The 21,125-nt window shown below is 53.2% G+C and overlaps 2 protein-coding genes across 3 annotated transcripts; one reads left to right on the top strand and one right to left on the bottom strand.

Annotated features, from left to right (window-relative positions):
- Positions 1-6,309: 6,309 nt before the first annotated feature.
- PROM2 (prominin 2) lies at positions 6,310-12,254 on the bottom strand (the record flags this gene model as incomplete). The annotated part of the gene is made up of 23 exons (XM_080360401.1): positions 6,310-6,373; positions 6,463-6,569; positions 6,764-6,853; positions 6,977-7,045; positions 7,261-7,341; positions 7,746-7,799; positions 7,914-8,006; positions 8,081-8,152; positions 8,244-8,390; positions 8,515-8,599; positions 8,684-8,775; positions 9,294-9,417; positions 9,762-9,914; positions 10,031-10,190; positions 10,307-10,370; positions 10,447-10,521; positions 10,611-10,810; positions 10,917-11,006; positions 11,092-11,155; positions 11,325-11,445; positions 11,562-11,764; positions 11,856-11,905; positions 12,044-12,254. 23 exons carry the CDS (start codon positions 12,252-12,254, stop codon positions 6,310-6,312), a joined length of 2,469 nt encoding a protein of 822 aa, XP_080216527.1.
- A 2,406-nt stretch (positions 12,255-14,660) lies between these two features.
- On the top strand, positions 14,661-21,071 carry DUSP11 (dual specificity phosphatase 11). 2 transcript variants are annotated; one of them, XM_080360379.1, is made up of 9 exons: positions 14,661-14,792; positions 15,140-15,215; positions 16,530-16,661; positions 17,196-17,319; positions 17,847-17,907; positions 18,215-18,261; positions 18,610-18,685; positions 19,275-19,403; positions 20,450-21,071. In XM_080360379.1, the coding sequence occupies exons 1-9, from the start codon at positions 14,758-14,760 to the stop codon at positions 20,709-20,711; spliced, it is 942 nt and encodes a 313-aa protein (XP_080216505.1). In that variant the 5' UTR covers positions 14,661-14,757; the 3' UTR covers positions 20,712-21,071. The 2 variants fall into 2 exon arrangements, with proteins under 2 accessions (XP_080216505.1, XP_080216504.1); XM_080360378.1 differs by having other exon boundaries at positions 20,447-21,071.
- The last annotated feature ends 54 nt before the right edge of the window (positions 21,072-21,125 follow it).

Genomic DNA, 21,125 nt, shown 5'->3' with positions numbered 1-21,125 from the left:
CAATATATATATATATATTTTTTTTAATATATTAATCATCCGTGACAGCTTCAGATCCCACTTCGGGGAATCACTCCTGTCCTGGAATGTGTCAGCTGCTTGTAGGAATGCGCCGAAGTCCTGGCTGATGGATTAGTATTTAAACATAATAAATAAGAATAATTGTAAATATTATTAATTTAATATTTTGTTTATTATTCTTTATTATTATTAATATTTAATGTTGTATTCCCCCAGCAGAGCCGCGGGCATTTCTTTTTTACAGAGGTGTGATGGGTTGAAGGGGATGATGCCACCATCCTTGGGGCTCCCTGTGTATCCCTGGCTGGGTTGTATTGGGAAAGAAGCAGGAAAACCGGATTTTTTGGGTGGAAAAAAGAGGCTTTGGGGTGAGATGGGGAAAGCCAAACCCTGGGAAATACAGGCAATTGTTTACTTTTTAATTAAAAACCCAAAAGCCGAGCAATAGACCGAAACAAGGCCTGGGTTGGACATGGAGAAATATCTAAAGAAACTTCTATATTCTTCTCTCAAGTGTATGTGTTTTTCTTTTATGTAGGTAATTTGGGTCCAGGTCTTCGCTTTGTTTATTCATGTGAGAACAAATGGAGGTTTCGCACCCCGTGACCTGGTTTCTAACACGAGTTCATTGAGGACGAGATGATTAAACCCAACTGCTCACAAAACAGTCATGCAATTCCTCTTAGCTCAGCCGGTGAGTCTGTTTCCACCCCAATTTTATCCCCCTCCCTCCATATAAAAGTTTCCCAGGGATGGATTATAGGATTTCATCCCTTTTTCTCCAGTTATAAATGAGAATAAGCAAAGATGAACCAGGCTTGGGAACCCATGGGGGAAATCGGGGTGGATTTTTAGCCCTTAGGGTCTTTAATATAATGACATATTTTACTCCGTGATGCGCATCTTTCCACTTTGGAGCATCTTCCAGCTGTGATGTCAACCCAAGACCATGCGTGACTTAGTCCAAAGCTTTTCTTTCCCCTAAAGCAAGAAATTAAAGGCTCTTTATGAAGCTTATGTTGAGGATCCAGCTGATATTATATACCAAAGAGATATTATATACCGAAGAGACAATATAGACCGAATATTCAGGTGTTATATGTCAAATCTGCTCCATTTGTTTAATTTTATCTCGGAAGATGAGCTGCTGATGGGGGAAAGCTTTACCATCGCCAACGTGGGAGCAAGAACAAGCCAATAATCGCAGTTTGGAGCAAGGAAAAGCCCGGGGAGAGACGATGCTGCTCGGAAGATGCTCATGAGTTGTCATGGGCACGATTCTCCCCGTAGTCATCTCCATGGCGACCTCCGAGCGGAGGGGATGTGGGTCGTGCCGTGAGCTTAAACGCTGCTCATGGTGTAAATAAATGATGCTCGGAATCATCCAAGAGCTCCATCCCCAGGGATGACAGAGGTTTTTAGCCAGAGCCTGAGGCAGCTGAGATTGCAAACGTTTTGATTTATGACAAACTGAGATTGTAGCGTCTTCCCTAAGGTATTTCTAGGGTAGGTACAAGTGCACAATGTACTTGGATGAGACTTGGGTTATTTTTTTTAATTGCCTTTAGCCGATGGGATTGGAAAACCCAAATAATATTCCTTCTTCTGGCCCAAGATTATGCAACGGGAATGGATACCTGAAGAAATAAAGCTGTGTATAGATAATGAAGTTGAGTTTTGACTGGCGTGTGGAGAAGGAAGCATTTTGAAATGAGCTTTTCTCCCCCAACTCGTTTTTGTGGTAAACAACAGCAAACAGAACCATTTAATACATTCTGGAGCTGAGAAGTGCCAGTTTTAGGAGCTGAGCGGAGATGCCAGAGCCAACAACTCCCCTAAAGGATTTCTCCTTAATTTTATCTCTTTATCTTTTCCAAAGCAAGTCCCAGCACAGCGTGAATACCATGGCTTGCAGCCTGCGTGGAGAACACTGGGACAATAAAATTCCTGTTAATTTTGTGCAGAGAGCTGGCATTACAAGGGAAGAAGCCTGTGGGGTTTTCAGGGCTTAGGGTTGCTGTCATGTCCAGCAAAAAGCAAAAAACAAGGGTGAAGAACACACTGCAAAGCATTTTATCTAGTGATGCTTCGAGAAGATGGAGGAAATAGAGGGAACAGAGTGTACTATCAGCAAGTTTGCTGATGACACCGAGCTGGGAGAAGTGGCTGACACTGGAAGCTGTGCTGCCATCAGAGACCTGGACAGGCTGGAGAGCTGGTCAGGGAAAAATTCAATGAAATAGAACAAGGGCAAGTGTAGAGTCTTGAATCTGGGCAGGAACAACCCCAGGTTCCAGTATAAGTTGGGGAATGACCTATTAGAGAGCAGCGTAGGGGAAAGGGAGCTGGGGGTCCTGGGGACAGCAGGGTGACCATGAGCCAGCACTGGGCCCTTGTGGCCAGGAAGCCAATGGGACCTGGGGTGGGTTAGAAGGGGGTGGTCAGTAGGTCAGAGAGGTTCTCCTGCCCCTCTGCTCTGCCCTGGGGAGACCACACCTGGAATCTTGTGTCCAGCTGTGGCCCCTCAGTTCCAGCAGGACAGGGAACTGCTGCAGAGAGTCCAGCGCAGGGCAACAAAGATGCTGAAGGGAGTGGAGCATCTCCCGGGTGAGGAAAGGCTGAGGGAGCTGGGGCTCTGGAGCTGGACAAGAGGACACTGAGGGGGGACTCATTAATGGTTACAGATATCTAAAGGGGGAGTGTCAGGAGGATGGAGCCAGGCTCTTCTCGGTGACAACCAGTGATAGGACAAGGGGCAATGGGTTCAAACTGGAACACAGGAGGTTCCACTTAAATTTGAGAAGAAACTTGTTCCTGGTGAGGGTGTCAGAGCCTGGCCCAGGCTGCCCAGGGGGTTGTGGAGTCTCCTTCTGTGCAGACATTCCAACCCGCCTGGACACCTTCCTGTGTAACCTCATCTGGGTGTTCCTGCTCCATGGGGGGATTGCACTGGATGGGCTTTCCAGGTCCCTTCCAACCCCTGATATCCTGGGGTTCTGTGAAAACAAGTTTATAAAATGATCAAACATAAACCTTGTGCTGAGCCCACGTGCCTGATCAGCACCACAGGACAAACCCCAGTTGGCCAACAGCGTTTTGCTCCAGTGGGATGCAAAGTGATTTTGTTGTTGTTGTTGTTGTTTTCTCTCTCTATAATTATCCGTAAAGCTGCGTCTGGTTGAACTCCACTGTTCCAACATGCCCTTTTCCCAGCAGCTCCGTTGACCTTGGCCCCCGGCTTGTTTTTCAGTGCATTTCTCAGCAAACCCAGAAGGACTCTGGGGAGGGAATAATGATCAAAGCCCAGAAACCAGAGGAAATTAGTTTTGCATTTACAGCGGTGGGTCAGGGCCAGCTGTTTATCCTGTGCCGGCAAATTGTTCGCACCGGTCTCAGCACAAGGAGGTTTCCTGCAAGCAAAGCCCCATCCGCAGTCATTAAACAGCAAATAATAATTAGTATTAATAATACAACACAATTTATTTTATCCCAGGGTGTTTTCTTGTCCATATCCTGGCCTGAAACCTCTGTGCCATCAAATATAGTTTTGCGGAATCACTAATCCAAGGAGCTTGTCACGTTAAAAATAAAGAAGCTGGAGCAAAACCTCTGGGATTTGATGTCTCACAAAGTTTATCCTGTTTGGGAACTTCGGGTGATTTTGCTTAAGGATTCACTAAGTTGCCCAAAAAAAAAGGCAAGTTTGATATAATTATGTCAACTCATCCATTGAGGTTAAATGACATAAGCTGAGAATTGGGGTTTTGTTGCTAATTGCTGGAGTTCTCCTGCGCAAATAGCTTTAAAAGGAACATTTTGGGGACTGGGATGGGAATGAAGTTTTGAACGACTCTTTGTGGCAGCTGTTTTTTATCTGAGCTTTCCAAGCTGTTTCCAGGGGGTGATGAGAAAAGCAGATGGAGGAGGTCGCGGATTCTTTATCTGGAGAAAAAAGGAGGTTGGCGTCCCTTGAAAAATAAGGAGGAAAAAAAAGGAGGAAATGAAATAACAATAGCAAACCTGGATGCTGTTTTAATTCCAGAAATAGACTGGCTGCCAATGCTTTTCCTGTATTTCTCCTTAGTTCTGGGGGTAGAGAAGAGCCATTTATATCTTGAAATAGGTGTCAATGGGGAACCGCACCTGGGGTCTCCACTGCGGCCCCAACCTCATGAGGGAGGGTTCTAATGCCTTTGCCTTTGAATTATTGATCTTAAGATATTAATTATAGACGCTTCTCAGGGTCATTAGGTAGGGCAAGAGGAAAGTGTTCTGGCTGAGGAGTTAAATTTCAAGAGGGGAAGGATATTAGAGGTGGTTTAATCACCAACAGTTAAATTCTTAGATGTGCAGAGAACATGGATCCCAATAAAACTGAGATGGAAAAAACCCCAAACCCCTCTGATGCCCACTTTTTGTAAAAAAACACCCCACCTAGGAGCTGGAAATGACCTAATTTCAGTCTTTAATTCATTAATACAAGTAATAAAGCAGAGGGAAGGTGTGTAGGTCTGTGTGAGGGGATCTCTTCAGGGACTGGAGGTTAATCATAAACCGTGATGTTGCTTTGGGTGAGGAATCATTATCCAGCTTGTTTGCTTTTTTCTTTCTTTTCTTTCCTAAAAATTCAAGTGCCCTCCGTTTGGTTTAGGAGAATTTTCTGGATTCTTCATTGGTCATTTATAATTAACTCAAAGATGCAACCGCTCACATTTTTAATCCATCTACATCCCAGGCGGGGAACAGAGATCTGGCAGTGGTGACCACACATATTTATAATATGCATCTATTTTGGGGTGAACTTCTCTGTTATTCATTGCTTACCCATGTGCTTATCTTGTATTTATTGTGACCTAGCTACTACAAATAACGTGAAGAAGAAGATCCAGCTGAATTTGGCTCAGTTGTGTGCAAACCTGTGTATTTTTTTAATCAATTGGTCAATGTGTACTTTACTTACCATTTAAAGCAGATCGTCTCTTTGCTCTCCTGCACCACAGGATGGGTATAATTTGATTTAAAATGTAGCAATAGTGTTGAGAGGGTTTTATAAAATGAGGCAGACATTTCCCTTTTAATTATCATCTCAGAATTTCATGACTAAGCCTTCAAAATAGACCCAGCTTGGAGCAGAAGAGCCACTGATGTATTTTCTGATTGAATCCCAGGTACTAACATCACGTCTTCCCACCACCAACCTTCCTCTGACCACAAAATATGCCATTTTTAAAGCTGATTTTTGCAGATGATACCACCAAATAGCTTCCAGATGGGCTGAGGCCATCCCTGGGCATGGAGCAAACACCTTCCTTTGGGCTTCAGCTCCCCAAATTCCTCTTGCAAAAAGCCTTTGCAGTGGTGACCTCTGCAGGCGAATACTGCGAGAAACCAGCTGGCTCTAGGCAGCAATAACCTAAATAATGCATAAAGCAGGTATTTTGCACATTACTGCTGGCTGTGGGTGGCCGTTGCCTTTTAATAATGCATAAAAATGGGTCATTTCTCTATCGCTTAGCAAACAGTATTTCGGTGAGAGAAATACTCGGAAATCCCCATTCACTTGGAAGGGGCTGATCTGCTCCCTCCCATGTAGATTTTGTAAATGATTTGCTGGTTGGACAAAGCGCTTTGGAATCAGAGGATGAAGGATATGAAGGAAAAGTGGGCATTTCACGCCCTAAAGCTTTATAAACCAGGAGTCCCAGGAGGGCCCTCAGGGTTGTGTATGCTGGGTCTCTGGGGGGGTGGAGATGGGGGTCCCACAGGCGCAGACCTGGTAGCCAAGCCCTCTCGGGGCTGCCACCCACCCCAACTGGGCCTGAATGGGTTCCCTGGAGAAAATGGGGGTGATGGTGGCCACAAAACAAAGCACACGGTGGTGGGTTTGGCTGGGGAGAACTTTAATGTGCTCCTGGCCGGGTGTCCCGGGTGTGGGGAAGTATCGTGGGGCAGCGGGTGGGTGTCTTTCCCTGCAAGGGGTATACTAGGGGTTAATGGGAGCTATGGGGGATCCTTCTCCTTCGCCCTGGATCAGCCGGGTTGTGAGAGTGTCCATGACGCTTCAGCCACCGAGGAAGAGATGCCAGAGGGACCCAGAGCCCCATGGAGCATGGAGACACGTGCCCCACACCCAGGAAGGATGCTCAGATGCTGAAGGACACCGAGGAAGAGACATCAGAGGGACACGGAGTCCTGTGAGATGTTGGAGGGACCCAGAGCCCTGCAAGGCTTGGGAATGAGTTTGCTGGGAGCTCCTGGGGTGCAGGGCATCCGGCAGACCCCTGCATCCTAGAGCTTGAGTGCTGTGACACGGGGGATGTGGAAGGGACAGGTCTCCTCTGACCCTGTGGAGCTGCAGAAGGAGGAGAAAATATTGTGGAGGTCGAGGAGGAGCCCACATCTCCCATCTCTGCATCCTCCCACCCCACGCCAGCCGCTTACATGAGCCTGTTGCGGATGGGGCGGAAATGTTTGGAGAGCCTGATGGCGAAGATGATGTTGGGGATGAGGAAGAAGGTGCAGCAGCCCAGGCTGAACCAGAATGCATTCTGCAAGGAGAGAACACGGGGGTCCCCGCTGAGCTGTGTGCGGAGAGGCAGCCCCCGGGGTTTGGGGAGCCTGGAGGTGGCTGATTCTGGGGTGCCAGGGCTGCTGATGGTCCTGGTTGCCCTGAATTTGCACTGGTTGGTGGTGGGATGCTTTGTGCTGGTCCCCTGCAGACAGACAAGCACCCTATCCTTACCCACGGGTCGGCGATGCGGTCGCATAGGATCACCCGCCCGTTGTCCAGGGCTGTGGCGAGCGGCTGGCACGAAGCCACGTCCTCCCTCAGCTGCAACGAGAAGTGGAGATGAGCCATAAACCTGCTCCTGGCTTGGGGGGGATGCACTTTGCTGCCCTGGTTCAGCATCCCTGAGGACTGAAGAATCCCCCCCCAGCAAAGACAAGCACCTACCGTCTGCCCAACCCAGTTGAGGTACTGGGCGAAGTACCGGAGCTCCTTCCTGGTGAAGCAGCCGATCTCCTGGGCAGAGGGAAGGCAGCATGGGGGGCAGGCACCGCGCTCCCCAAATGCAGCTCCAGCCCCACTCCAGCCAGCTCTGGGCTAACGTCAGACTGGGAAATGAGAGCTGGAGGCTTCGGGTGCCTCTTCCTCTCTTGCAGCACCCAGTTCTCGTTCTTTCTTTCCGGCTGTGGGGAGTTTTGTACCCCCTGAGGGCTAATCCAGCCCTGACTCACCTGTCGGAGGATCTGCTGGGCTTGCACAGGTAGTTGGGCTTCCACCGAGGCTGTGGTGGCCAGTGTGGTCTTCACCCGCTCCTGGGGAAGGGCAGAGCATCCTCAGAGCACCCAGCAGCATGACGGGTGCCCTGGGGGTGTCGGGAGAAGGACATGCATGTGCTGAGCTTTGAATTGGGTCTGATTATTAGAGGATAGGGAAAGGGGGACCTGCCCTCAGCAGAGAAATCTCCTGGCAGGGACTGGGTGAGATTAAACACCATGGGACAGCTCTGCCAGGGGACACTGAAATGCTGTGAATGCTGCAGGGAGATTTCAGATTTGCAGCAGCAAATTAAGTATTAATAATAAAGGAGGCTGATCCTCCCTGATTGGCATTTTTCCTGGCTCTCCCATCACCCTGTAAGTGGCTTCTTGGGGCACTGGCAGGTGGGACTCATAGCCCACCATGTATTTTTTAGAGCTGGAAGAAACCACGCGAGTACCTGGAGGTGCGGTGCCAAGCGGGAGAGGAACCGGACGCTTTCCGTCAGCTTTGCCTGCGGGACAGGGAGGTGAGAAGGCTGAAAAATCCTTGTTTCCCCCCCCATTATGAGGACATATCCGGGAAAACGCCGGCAACACCACGAGCCACTAGCCCAGCATGGACTCACCACCAAAGCCTCCTGCCATTGCACCGTGGAGTTTTGCATCTGCCACAGGGCCTGGGCCTCGGTGGCCAGCCGTCCTGCCACCGTGCTGTTCCTCTGCAGGGGGACAGCGTGGTGAGGATGTCCCCATGGGTGCACGAACAGCGCCCACAACCCACCTCGCCGCTCACCTGCATTTTCTGCAGCCCCTCGAGGCTCCTCGCCAAGGCAGGGAGGCTGGTCTGCACCACGGGGTTTTTCATCTGGGGGAAGATGGAGTCACCCGAAATCCAAGCTTGGAAGCTTGTTCTACCCACCACAGCGGGGACCGGGGACCTTTGGGCATCTCCTCACCTCCTCCTGGAAGCGCCCGTAGTCCACCTCGTCCACGCCGCTGCGGGCGAAGGTCTCCAGGTCCTGCCTGCCCTCGCTGCGGAGGAGCCGCACGTCGCCCAGGTGCACCATGAAGTCGCCCAGGCGTTTTTGGAAATCAGCCGTGTACTGCAGGGGCAAAACGAGGAGAATGCTGCAGGGTTAGGGCCAGCCGCCTCCATCCCAGTAACCCCAGTAAAGCTCATGCATCCCCACGCTGTTAACAGGAGCTCCGGCCAGCGCCAGCCCTCACCTTGGGGGTTTTTAAATGCTCATCCAGGTCATAGGATTTATCGAGCTGCAGCACCTCCCACAGCCCCGCGCCGCTCTTGCACTCCCTGGAAGGCAAAGGGACGTCGGCAGCGTGACCCCAAATTAGCCCTTAGGTGTGTGGGGGCAGAGGTGGCTCCTGCGGCACCCACCGGTACGTGGCGCTGAGGTTGGAATCCCTGCGGAGGTTGAGCTGGCGGGTGAGGTTCATGTTTGGCGGCAGGTTCCCGGGGGTGTCGATGAACTGGACCAAACGGGAGGAAAACAAAAGAGTCAGGTGCAGATAATCCTAGCAATAATTTTTGGGGTGCTTTGCCCTTGCAGGTGCATCCTGGGGTACCAGCCAGAGCTAATCTTGCAGTTTTTTGTGCGATCCCCATTACAGAACCTTGTTGGACGGTGTTTGGATGGGAAGCAGCGGGGACCTACCTGCGTGTGCCCAGCTGCAGGACAAGCCCTGATCCCATTCCCAACCCTGATCCCAGCCCCATCGCAGTGTGTCACTGCCCCTCAGCACCCCAGGGATCCCCAAACGACCAGAGGACAAGGGTTCTGCAGGTACAGGCGTCATCACCTCAAGCAAATGAACAGCACAAGGGTGATTCCCCGCTGCTGATGCAAATCCTAATCCTAAACTTAATCTTGTGGTTTAGGATGGAGCTTTTCCGCATGGTTTTAGGGGCGAGCACAGAGTGTTTGGAGGCACTTTGGTGCACGCAGGCAGAGATTTATGGGCCGACGGGTGGACGTGTGGCCACCCACCTTATAAATTTCTTGATTGACCCAATTCCTGCAAACAAGCGTCTGGATGTTGCCCCCAACCAGGAAGGTGGCGAAAACCAGGAGGATGAGGAGCCAGGAGAACAGGAAAGCCAGGCCCACGCCGCTGAAAAAGAGGGAGAGGAGGTGCCAACAGCAGCTTTACAGACCCGAGTGGGCAGAAAAGCCTGTGGGGACCTGCCCGGCCGGCTGCGGCCCCGCGGGTCCCTGCGCCCGGGCACGCCGGCTCTGCCTGGGAAGGGCCCGCGGGAGCCGGGTGTGCCGGGCAGTGGGGCCGCGGTGCCGGAGCTGCCAGGGAGGAGCTGCTTCTCCCAAACCCGCCGGCGCAGGCGGTGGCTTCAAAAAACCTTTCCGCTTGGCCTGTTCTTCCCTCGGCTTTGCCCCTCTGTTATTTTTTGGGGGGTGTGAGGTGGCAATGGTTCCCCACCCAGGGCATGGAGAGGCGCTTACAGCAGGAGAAACTTAGCGCCGGCTTCTCCTCGGCACTCGTAGTCGCTCGGATCCTCCCGCTTGGAGAGCCCGTAGGTCCCCAGGGCCATCCCCGTGACGTTGCAGGCGAGGATGAGGAGGATGATGGAGCACAGCACTGTGCCCGCGATCCACCTGGAGGAAGGAGCAGCAGGGATAGAGGCCTTGAGATACGGGGCTGGGGGCTCGGTGGGGGCTCAACGCCCATCTCTGCCGCACGCCCTGTCCCCCGCGGTGCTCCCCGGTGTCACCTGTAGCGCTCGAAGCGCTCCACCTCCCGCAGGTACGGCCGGCTCCGCTCCTCCGCCTTCCCCAGGGCTTCGCTGGCAGGGCGGGTGTACTCGGGGAGGGGGAAGCTGTCAGCGATGGACTGCACCTTCTCCGTCACACGAGCCATCTCATCCCGCAGATCTGCGGGGCCAAGGCCATGCTGAAGGGACAGCCGATCCCTGTTTGCCACCTTACACCCCCAAAATGGGGTTTGCACCATGGAGGGTGTCTCCGCTTGCTCCGGCAGTCCCACTCACCCTGGATGAGCTGCGCCATCCTCTCCACAGCCAGCTCCGGGATGGAGTTGAAGGTGCCGTTGCCCTGCGAGGAAAGATGGGGTGCTGAGCACCTCGTCTGGGTGCCATACCCACCCTGGCTGCACCCCAACCCCCAAAACCTGGCGAATCATCTCTGCAAAGTCACTTCGGGGCAGACCAGCCAGCGCCTTCAAAACCTTCTCCACCGACGGCACCTTGGGGTGGAAGAAAACCTGTGAGTTTTGGGGATGCCGGTGTGGTGATGATGATGATGAGATGGGGAGGGTCCAGCGCCCCATCCCACCTTGCCGTAGTCGGCGCCCAGCTCCAGGCTCTGTGCCCTGCCCAGGACGCTGGCGCAGGACGTGCAGCGCGGGTCGTCCAGCAACGCGACCGCGCGCCGCCGCCGTTCCCGCAGCGCCGGCTCCAGCTCGGCCCGCGCCGCCGCCAGCTCCCGCACTGTCTTGTCGAGAATCTGTAAATGGTGCAGCGAGGTCTGTAGGTCTTAAAGAGAAAGCCCAGGGCTAGTTCACGCTGCTCCGCTCGGCGGCCCCGGCTCTCCGGCGAGGCTTCGGCACCGGCCCCGCGGGAGAGCCGCGCTCGGCGTTACCTCCAGCCCTGTCCTGCAGGTCTGCCAGCGCCGCGTAGGTCATGGCCTTCAGCTGGGCGTGGATGGAGAGCCCCACGCTCCGGCTGAGCCCTGTAAGGCATCAAACACCCCGTCAGCATCTCATCCCGACCAAAAACTCGGGATAGAACGCGCCAGTGCCCGGTGCGGTGCTCACCACCCAGGTCGGAGATGATCTGCTGCCGGGGCACCTCAAACTGGTCCACAACCATCTGCACCCCCTGGCAGGAGAGAGGAGCCGGTCAGCTGGGGTGGCAGCAGCCAGGAGGGGACCCTACGTTGTCATTTTTAATGCAGCTGCGCAGCCTCTTCTTGCCCCACAAAGTGCTCCGGGAGGGCAGTGTGGCTGTCCCTGTGCTGCTGGGGTGGGGTGGCCGCTCGGGGACGCACCTGGGGGACGTTGGCGATGTGCTGCCGCAGGGTGCGCAGCGTGGCCGGCACGGCCCTCAGCCCCGGCTCCATTTGTCCCTTCACCCGCTGGCTGGTGACAAAGGCGCAGATGACGCTGGTCCTGCGGGGGACAAGGTGGTGACGGGGCTGCCCGATGAAGCCACCTCACCCCTATGGGACACAATGTCCCCTCCTGGGGTGAGACGGCCAGTTTGTGGGTACTTTGGGGGGACTCACAGGATGATGAGGGAGGTGAGGGACAGGCAGGTCACCAAGCAGTGGCGGCGGCAGCCCAGCGAGCGCCGGTGGGCACGCAGGCGGCCCCCGCACCGCCGGCGGCTCCGGCAGTAGCAGAAACACATCCCAGCCACCGGCACGGCCACGGTGAAGAGCAGGGCCACCGCGGCGCACACCACGTAGCCCAGCTCATACTGCACCACCTGTGCGCCAAGAAAGGTTTGTCACACCTATGCACCCAGCTTTTGGGTGCCCCATCCTGGGTGGGATCCCCCACCCCACGTCCCAGCTCACCTGTGCCGTCCGCACCGAGCTGGGGTCGTTCAGGGCTGCCCTGAGCAGCTCTGCCGAAGAAACCGCGGCGTTGGTAAAAAACGTCCCACCCAATGCACCCCTAACCCTCCCTGGACACGGGGTTTGCAGCCGGTGACACCTGGGTGCTGATGGCACCCATGAGTGAGGGGTCCCGGCTCCAGGCTCACCTGTGGGCAGCGGGTTTTGCTGGATGAGATCCAGGCAGCGCCGGACGAGGCCGTAGAGGGGATCGAGCGAGCTGGGCACCCGGTGCAGCGCCGGCACCCGGATCTCAGCGTGCGTGTCGGTGAAGCGGAGCACGCCGCCGGCCAGGTGGCATTGCTGGGTGCCCACGGGACGCAGCAGCACCCAAGCCAGCAGCAAGCCGGCCGCTCGCATGGTTTCGGCGGCGAGGAGAGAGCCGGGGGGCTCCGTCAGCCTGCGAGCGGGCGCAGGGACATGCCCGGCTCCAGACGGTTCTCTCCGGCTGCAGGAAACCTGCCTGACGGGTCGGCCGCCGCGCGCAGCCCAGACGCTGCCGTGGCTTGTTCCCCCGCCGGGCTCCCCGGGGCGGCTGGGCTTGGCGGGGCTGCGTGGAGGCGTCTCCCAAACCATCCCAGGCCTGTTTCGCAACCCCCGGCACCCCTGAGTCACCGCCGCAGGGTCCCCACGGTCAAGGCTGCTCCCAAAATGAGTTGCAAAGCCCTCACTGGGGTTTTGGGGAGAAGGACAGCTGGTGAACCCCTTGTTGTCCGGCTGGAGGGGGCTTGTTCCCATAGTAGCCACCTTGGAAAGAGTGGGATTTGGGCGTTGCTTGGGGGGTGGAAAAGCCCTTGTGGTGCACCCACAGGGCACAACGGCCTTTGCAAAAGCATTTTGAGATCCAACAACGGGCTGGGAAGGAGAAGGGAGAGCAAGGGGGACACATGGAGAGGGACAGTGACCCCCCGCCCGCTTGTCAACCACGTGTGAGATGAGTTTTTGGGGCTCAGCCGGTCCCCAAGGCACCCACAGAACCTTCCCAGGGCCACATTCTGCTCACCAGCACAGCCCGAGCGCTAATTACAGGCTTAGCTGCAAACGAAGGAGGTTCAACCTGATTTCCCCAGCGTGAGGAGGGGGGAGCACCCCCCATGTGTGCCCAGACAACCGCGGGGCACCCCAAAAACCGGGTTTCCCGCTCAGCTGGGCAAGTCGAGCCGGCCCTTCCCCACCGACGCCTCCGTCCTCCCGGCGTCAACACTAATCCGGGTGGTTTTCCTCCCTCTGGATAAAAAGGGGATTTTTCTCCCGACTGGAGATGTGTCTTCCCAGGTTGGGCACAGGGCGCTGGTCCCCACCACCCCCTCGAAATTATTTGCTACCAACTGGAAAATCCTGCCCGACCCGGGACAAAACTCCCAGGGCCGGGAAAGCGTGGAGGCTGAAGAGCCATGACATGCACAGTACACATACATATATGTATATATGCATATGTGTCTGCATACGGCAAAGCAGCCCCAACCGCCCGCACTGGTAGTGGGGTGGTGATGGTGATGATGATGCTGGTGATGATTTTCCAGCCCTACAATGATTTTCCAGCCCCACGATTGTTTCCTATCCAACAATTTTCCAACCCCATGATTGTTTCCCATCCCTACGATGATTTTCCAGCCCCACAATTGTTTCCCATGCCAACAATTTTCCAACCCCATGATGATTTCCCATCCCCATGATGATTTCCCATCCCCATGACGATTTTCCAGCCTCAAGACATTTTTCTTCATCCCCGCCATATTTTCCCACACCAATGATTTCCCATTCCCACAATGATATTTTTTTTCAGGAGGTCATTTCCATGTCCAAGGGTGGCACTGGTGACCCCAACTGGTAGGGATGGGGGGCTTTTGGTACTTTGGGGTTGTTTTTGTTCTGCCCCGAGGGGCATCTGGTGTTCCCAATGTTGTGTGGCCACGCTGGGGAGCCTGTGATGGTCCTTGGGTGGTACTGGTAGGGGATGTTCCCAGTGGGATGGGGGATACTGGTACTGGGGGTGATGGTACTGTGGGTGCCAGTACCAGCATGGAGTGGGGATGCTGGTACTGGGGATGCTGGTACCAATGTGGTGCAGGGTGGGGATGCCGGTCCTGGGGCTGTGATGCTGGTTCTGGGGTGACCCAGGTTACTGGGGCAGTGATGCTGGTACCAGCACAGTGGCTGGTGATGCTGACACTGGGAAGGTGATGCTGACACTGGAAAGGTGATGCTGGTACTGGGGCAGTGATGCTGGTTGTGGTACTGGGAAGGTGATTGTGATACTGAGGTGATGCTGGCACCGTCCCAGTGATGGTGGTTCTTGTACTGGGAAGGTGGTTCCAATATTGGGGCAGAGGCTGGTGATGCTGGTTCTGGTACTGGAAAGGTGATGCTGCTACTGGGGTGGTGATGATGGTTCTGGTACTGGGCTGGTGACACAGGTACTGGGGTGGTGATCCTGGTTTTGGTACTAGGAAGGTGATGCTGGTACTCGGGCAGTGGTGCTCGGTCTGGGACTGGGAAGGTGATGCTGGTACTCGGGCAGGGGTGCTCGGTCTGGGACTGGGAAGGTGATGCTGGTACTCGGGCAGTGGTGCTCGGTCTGGGACTGGGAAGGTGACGCCGGTACTGGCTCCGGGGCTGTTGTACCCATTTTTGACCGCTAGGCGGCGCCACACCCCCAGACGCCGCCAGACGGGGCCTGGCCCACAGGGGGCGTGGTATCCAGAATGAGGGCGTGGTATCCAGAAGGAGGGCGTGGTCTCCTGGACGTGGGCGTGGCCTCGGGTCGTTTAGCCGGCGCGTACGGCGGCCGCGCGACGTCACAGCAGCGGCGGCGGAAGCGGAAGTGACGTTGGGCGTGCCGGATGCCGGCCGTGTCGCCATCATGGTGGGCGGCGGGGCCTCCCCCGTCCCGCAGCGGTGGGTTCTGCTCTCCTGCCTTCTCCTCACGCAGCTCCGCGGCTTCTTCACGGTCTCGGGGCCTCCCGGGGGCTCTCCTGGGGCGCTCCGGCCGCGTCCCGCCCGCTGCTGCCGGGAGCCGCGGGGCCCACCCGGGCCCTGACACCGGCGCCACTCGCCCGTTCTGTTTAACGTATCGCAGGGCCCGGTGTAAAGCCCAGGGGGGCTCACGGCGTGTGTGGGGGTGAGGATTCCTGGGGGATGAGGATTCCCGGGCTGGGCGTTGTTCTGGGTCGCCGGGCCGGGGGGCAGCGCGGGGCTCGATCCGCGGTTCGCAGGTTTAACGGCTCCGTGCTGCGGGGTTTTAGGTGGACCGACTACATCCCGCTGGGCAGGAGGATCCCGGGCACCCGCTTCATCGCCTTCAAGGTCCCGCTAAAGAGGGTGAGTGCCGGCCGGTGCCGTGGGCTGGGTGGGGTGGAAAGCGGCTGTGGGGAAGCATCGCTTTGCAGAGAATCAGTGAGTGAATTCCTTCAGAGAAAAAAAAGCGTCAGTGGGTTGTTTTGTTGTTTGCTTTTGGTAGTTGGGTTACAAGCTGGGGGAGGAAGGAGCACAGAGCAGCCTGTGTGTGTCAGCGTTGTGGTGACGTTCACCAGAAGCAGCTTCTGGGCGTTGCTGGCGGGTTTTTTGGAGCTGGCAGCACCATCCAGGCGCCCCAGATACAAGGAGCTCTATCTAGGGTGGCTCTGTCAGGGCAGGGGATACTATGGGTAGCCCCCCCAGAACTGCTGTGTCTCCACACAGCCCGATGAAGCCGGCGCCAGAGCTGAGTTTGGGGAGCGGAGGTTGCATGGGGTGATGTGATGCTGCTGGTGTACAAGTTGACCACCCAGCTGTGCCGGGAGGTCCCTGATGGTCCGTGCTGGGGGAGAATCCCACCCCACAGGGGTTTGAGTTACCCCTAAAACAAACACTGTAAGTCACGGCTGTGGGGCTTGTGCAGCTCATGGCAGGGAGCAGTGTTGTTTGTTCACCTCCATTTGAGCTGAAAGCCTATTTTCTAGCTTTCACCAAATGAAACCTCCTGTTTCTGAGCATGTTTGTCAGGCCACAGTGCTCTGCCCCAGTCTGAAGTCATCAGTCAGTGCTAGAAATGCTCGGCTGAACAGTCCCAGGGCAGCGAGGACCTGAGCGTGTCCTGCTTTGGCTCGGTGTAACCTGTGTGTGCGTCTGTGTCCGCCTTTGCTCCTCACCTGCGTCTTTCTCTTTGGTGGGATGTGTTTGGTTTTGAGCCCCTCACACCAAGAGACACCTTGAGGTGCTGGAGCAAGTTGAGAGAAGGGAAGGGGCTGGAGCACAAGTGTGATGGGAGCGTCTGAGGGACCTGGGGGGTTCATCTGGAGAACAGGAGCTGACAGGAGTTAGAGACACAAAGAAACAGCCTCAAGTTGCGCCAGGGGAGGTTGAGGTTGGATCTGGGGAACAATTTCTTCCCCAAAAGGCTGTTGAGTATTGGAACAGGCTGCCCAGGGCAGTGCTGGAGTCACAATCCCTGGAGGGTTGGACAGACAGACATGAGGTTCTCAGGGACAGGGGTCAGTGGCAGGGGTGGCAACATTTGGACTTGATGAACTTGAAGGTCTTTTCCAACCGAAACGTTTCCATGATTGTTGGGAGGTTCTACAGCGCAGACCTCTTCCCACCAGTCATGATACAACTGAGTTTAATCTCAGCTCTTACAATTTTATTTCCCCTCAGAGCTTTGATCGGAACCTTCATCCGGAGGAGAGATTTTCACCTCGTGACCTCATTAAGAAAATCAAAGAGCAGAAAGAAGAACTGGGCCTGATCATTGACCTGACGTACACAACTCGCTACTATGGGCCGGAGGTCAGTCTGGGTCTCACCGTCAGGGAGGTGAAGCTCTGTGTAAGCCCTGATATTGCTGAGCATAATTTGAAGGTATTTCTTGTGAGAAGATAACTTTAAAGATTGTAAGTCTCTCAAATCCTGTGGCGGGGGATGAATTGAAGCATCACAGGCCCATCAGGATGGAGATTTTGTCCTTGATCTTCAACCCCCATGGTACAGATTCTCTTTGTACCAACCGCCACAAGTTTTGGGATCCCCTGAAGCTGCTTTTTTGTAGCTTCTCCAGAGCAAACAGCTGATTCCAACCAGCTTTGGCTTGTTGCGTGAAACATTTGGAGACTCGCTGGGAAGTGTTCTGCTTTCCTGAGAGAAAAAAACAAAGGCAGGATAAATAAAAATGCAATATTGGAAGTAAAACATAAGTTTTCTTACCTAAAATTGTGTCGCTGCTCTTTTGGGCTTAGTTGAAAAACTTGATTTCTGGCTTAAGGTTCTTTAATTGATAGGAATCCTTGTGCTTTTTCTGCAAATTATTGACTTTCTTTCTTACAGGAGCTGCCAGCAACACTCTGCTACTCCAAGATCTTCACGATGGGACACGAAATACCAAACAAACACACCATTTTTCAATTCAAATGTGTCGTAGACAAGTTTTTGAGAGACAACCAAGACAACGGTAAGTGTGGATTTCCATGACGTTGCTGTTTTGGGGAAGGACACTGCAGATTTGGGGTCCAGTGATGTTTTACTGACCACAATTAATTTATTTTCCTGCTCTTGGTGTGCGAATGTCAAGGCAATAAGATCAGTTTGTTATGGTAAAGGAATAATCAATAATTATTGGATAATTTGGCAATGAGTTGGACTTTGAGTTTGATTTGTGCCTTTATCTCTAGACTGGCTGTAAATACCGATTGCTTGTTGGTAGCTTGGGAAACACGCAATATTTTTTTTTTGGAGCTTTTATTAAACCCTCTTCCCTGCAGTGAGCTGCATACAATGCAGATGAGCTTACACAATTAAACGAGCTAATGAGCTGAATCACCGGTGCTAATTAGACATAAACATAGTGACGTTGTTGCGTGGGCATTTCTGTTGACTTGTGCTGGTGTCACTGTTGGGAGTTGAATGCAAATGGACTTGTTCTGATTGGGTTTTGGGGGAAAAAACACTTTAATATCCCCTGGTTATTGTGTGTTACAGATAAGCTCATCGGAGTTCATTGCACACATGGATTAAACAGAACTGGCTACCTGGTCTGTAGGTGAGTTGTCCTTAAACTGAGTTATGTGGTGGCATCAGGAGCTTCTTGTTGCACCAGTAGAACAAGAGTCAAGTGATGTGTGTGATCACAGGCTTGAGAGGATTTAAAGCTTTTCAGTTTTGAGAAGATTGTTGTTGTGGCACTTTTTATCCCAAATTCCAGCAGACTGAACGCTGATATTCCATTCTGGCTTGTAAACAGAAGCTCTAAAGCCTTCCCAGTTATTAATTCTTTTTGCATCCCTGCTAACCCATCAGTATTTCCGTAGTAACTTGTGTAATTAGAGCTTTCTTGCTGATCTGTTCAGGTACCTGATTGATGTTGAAGGCATGGAGGCTGATACTGCCATAGAGTGTACGTATGCCTATGTTCTTCTTGTTCAGGGGCAAAATGTTTATCGTGGGCTTGTGGTTTTAGGTGGCCAAAGGGTTTGGGCCAACTCCAGGGAGGTAAATTTATTTTACTGTTATGTGTGTGTTTTCCTGTCGTGTAGAACGGAAAGTGGGGGAGGCGTTTGGGCTTCTTTGAGGTGATTGGAAAGAAGGAATTAAGTTTATTGACTATAGAGCTGACCAGGGTTGAGTGAACACGTGTCCTGAGTTTGGAGATGTTGATTTAAGAGGTTAAAATCTTTCTTGAAGGGTTTAAGCGCTCTGCTGCTTCAAAGATGAGTTGTTTTAAATCAGACCTGTCTCTCTACAGTGTTCAACAGGTCTCGGGGGCATCCTATAGAGAGAACCAACTATATCCAAGATCTTCGGAAAAGATCGGAAAGAAAGTAAGTCTTTTTGTGTGCATAAACAAGCACATGGGCCCAGGGAGAGCAGCTGTTGAGGAACTGATGTTAAACCTGCCAAGCTGCTGGGCAGGGAGGTAGAATGGGCCAGTGGGTCTGGGAAGGTGGCAGTTTGGTTTAAAGATCTCCACAGAGCTGCTGCCCTCCTTTTTTGGGGGAGGAATGATCCAGAGGGCTGGGGGTTTTATAGAGTAAGAATCATTTTGGTTGGAAAAGCCCCTCAAGCTCATAGAGTCCAATCATAACCCACCCCGGCACTGCCCCATGTCCCTGAGAACCTCATGTCCGTCTGTCCAACCCTCCAGGGATGGGGACTCCAGCACTGCCCTGGGCAGCCTGTTCCAATGCCCAACAGCCCTTTGGGGAAGAAATTGTTCCCCAGATCCAACCTCAACCTCCCCTGGCGCAACTTGGGGCCATTTCCTCTCGTCCTATTCTGGTTCCCTCAGCTGCTCCCATCACACTTGTGCTCCAGCCCCTTCCCCAGCTCCATTCCCTTCTCTTACATGTAAACGAGCTGTTGTGATCACTCAGTGAATGGTTTGTGGTCACATACAGAATTCTTTTCAAGGAGCTGTGGACTGAAGAATTTTAGCTCGAGCCCCTTTGAAGAAACAGCTGCCGCTACAGCAGACACTAGAACACAGATGGCCAGACATCATCCGCATCCTTCAGATCGATCCCCCTTAGCGGTGCCCAGGTGAGTGTTTGCTTCTCCCTCACTGTGCGTGCCGCAGAGCCGAGCGGATGGAACAGAGCGCTGCTTTCTCATTTTTAAGAAAGTTAAACTTGGAATTTAGAAGCTGCAATTTGCCCAAGAGTCTGCGGTGGGGAAAACAAAAACCTCCCTGAAACTTCAGCAGCCTTGGAGTGTTCCTGGTATCTCCAGCCGCAAAGCTCTTTGTCTCTGAATCACACACTTGTGCCTGTAGATGTGGAATGACACAAGTGACAGTGTTGGTGTGTTAGTTCCCAGCGGGGCTGGAACATTCACAAGTTGTCCAAAGGACAAGAAGACTTGGAATTGGGTGTGAGGTTGTTAAATATTCTTCACCCTGGGTGTCCAGTAGCATAGTCCAGATGTCTGTGCTTATAAAAATAATGAAAAAGACAGAAACAACAAAAAAAAAAGGAAAGGCGCAGCAAAGAAACAGTCTGGACTGGGTACCTCTCAAGGGGAGTGACACCAAGACAAAAGAGTTTTGCATTTTTAAACCCTCACAATCTGTGCACCCGCTTTTCACATGCGCTTTAGTCCAATAGTAACTCTGGGTCTTGGGGCTCTTTGTTTCTTGTTGGATTCTCTTTCTCTGTCCTCCGGGCAGCTTTTAGAATTGTTTTTATCTTGATGCTTTGCAGCCTCTGCTGAGAGTTTCGTCTTTATCTCCTAGTACTTGTCTTCACGGCCCAAATCACCCAGCAAGCAGCTCAAGACAGGTTCACGATAGACGGCCTGGCATAGAAAACCATTAAAATGTTAATTTCATTAAACTTATTCTGCAGCAGAGTGAGGCAGCTCAGTGTTTCCTGCTGCAAACTTCTCTGGTTATAAGAAATAGGAATGCTGGTTGCTGTTACTCCTGGGTGTTATTCCTGGGTGTCGCATCATTCAGGATGAAGCAGAAGCATCCGGGTGCACCTGGGTGGGTGCAGGGATTTGTAACTGGTGCTTTGAGGCTCCGTGTGCGGAGACCAAATGGGGCCTTGACTTCTCCTGGTGCTGACTTGTGAACTTTCTTTCAGAAGCTCCAGCAGCACCAAGGACCAGCACAGACGAGGCGTCAGAGCTCAGGCGCAACACCGGGAGCTGGTGATGGAGCACAGGGTGATGGAGCCAAAGCGACCGTGCGGTTGGGTGATGAGGAACTGTCAGGTGTCGTTACCCGCTAACGAGTGGCGTGATGAACTGTGCTTCCCTCATCTCCACCCACCCCAGGAAACGCAAACAGCCAGGAAACGCCGGCGCCGGTACAGGAGACCTGTCGTGACGGCAGAGGGGACATTGTAGGTGACAAAAGTCTCGCCGAGAAACAACGCGATGAGTCTGAACACTCAAACGGGCTTTGCTGTCACCACCGGCGACCAGGAACTGCAAATGCAGGGTTCTTCATCCTAACACAGCTCCATTTTCTTCAATTATTTCATATTTTTTCTGTTTTCTCTGTCTCTTTTACAAATCTCACTGAAATTTTTTAACCCAATGTCGCAGCTCCGCTCTTTGGGGGATGCGGAGAATGAACGTGGACCCAAACAGTGCTGGAATAATTCTAAAAGTAATCCTCAGGAGCTTCTTTTTAGCCTTTGACAAAAAGGGCTTGTCCTTCCTTTCCAAAATACATAATAAGAAATAGGATTTGGCCTGAAACAAGGTGATTTTGGTTGTTTTCTTTTCACCCTCTTGTTGCTGAAGTCAGTTTTGGCG

This window comes from Nesoenas mayeri (genome assembly GCF_963082525.1).
Source record: "Nesoenas mayeri genome assembly, chromosome: 27".
Taxonomy (NCBI): Eukaryota; Metazoa; Chordata; class Aves; order Columbiformes; family Columbidae; genus Nesoenas; species Nesoenas mayeri.
This window is presented reverse-complemented; position numbering and strand designations above follow the sequence as displayed.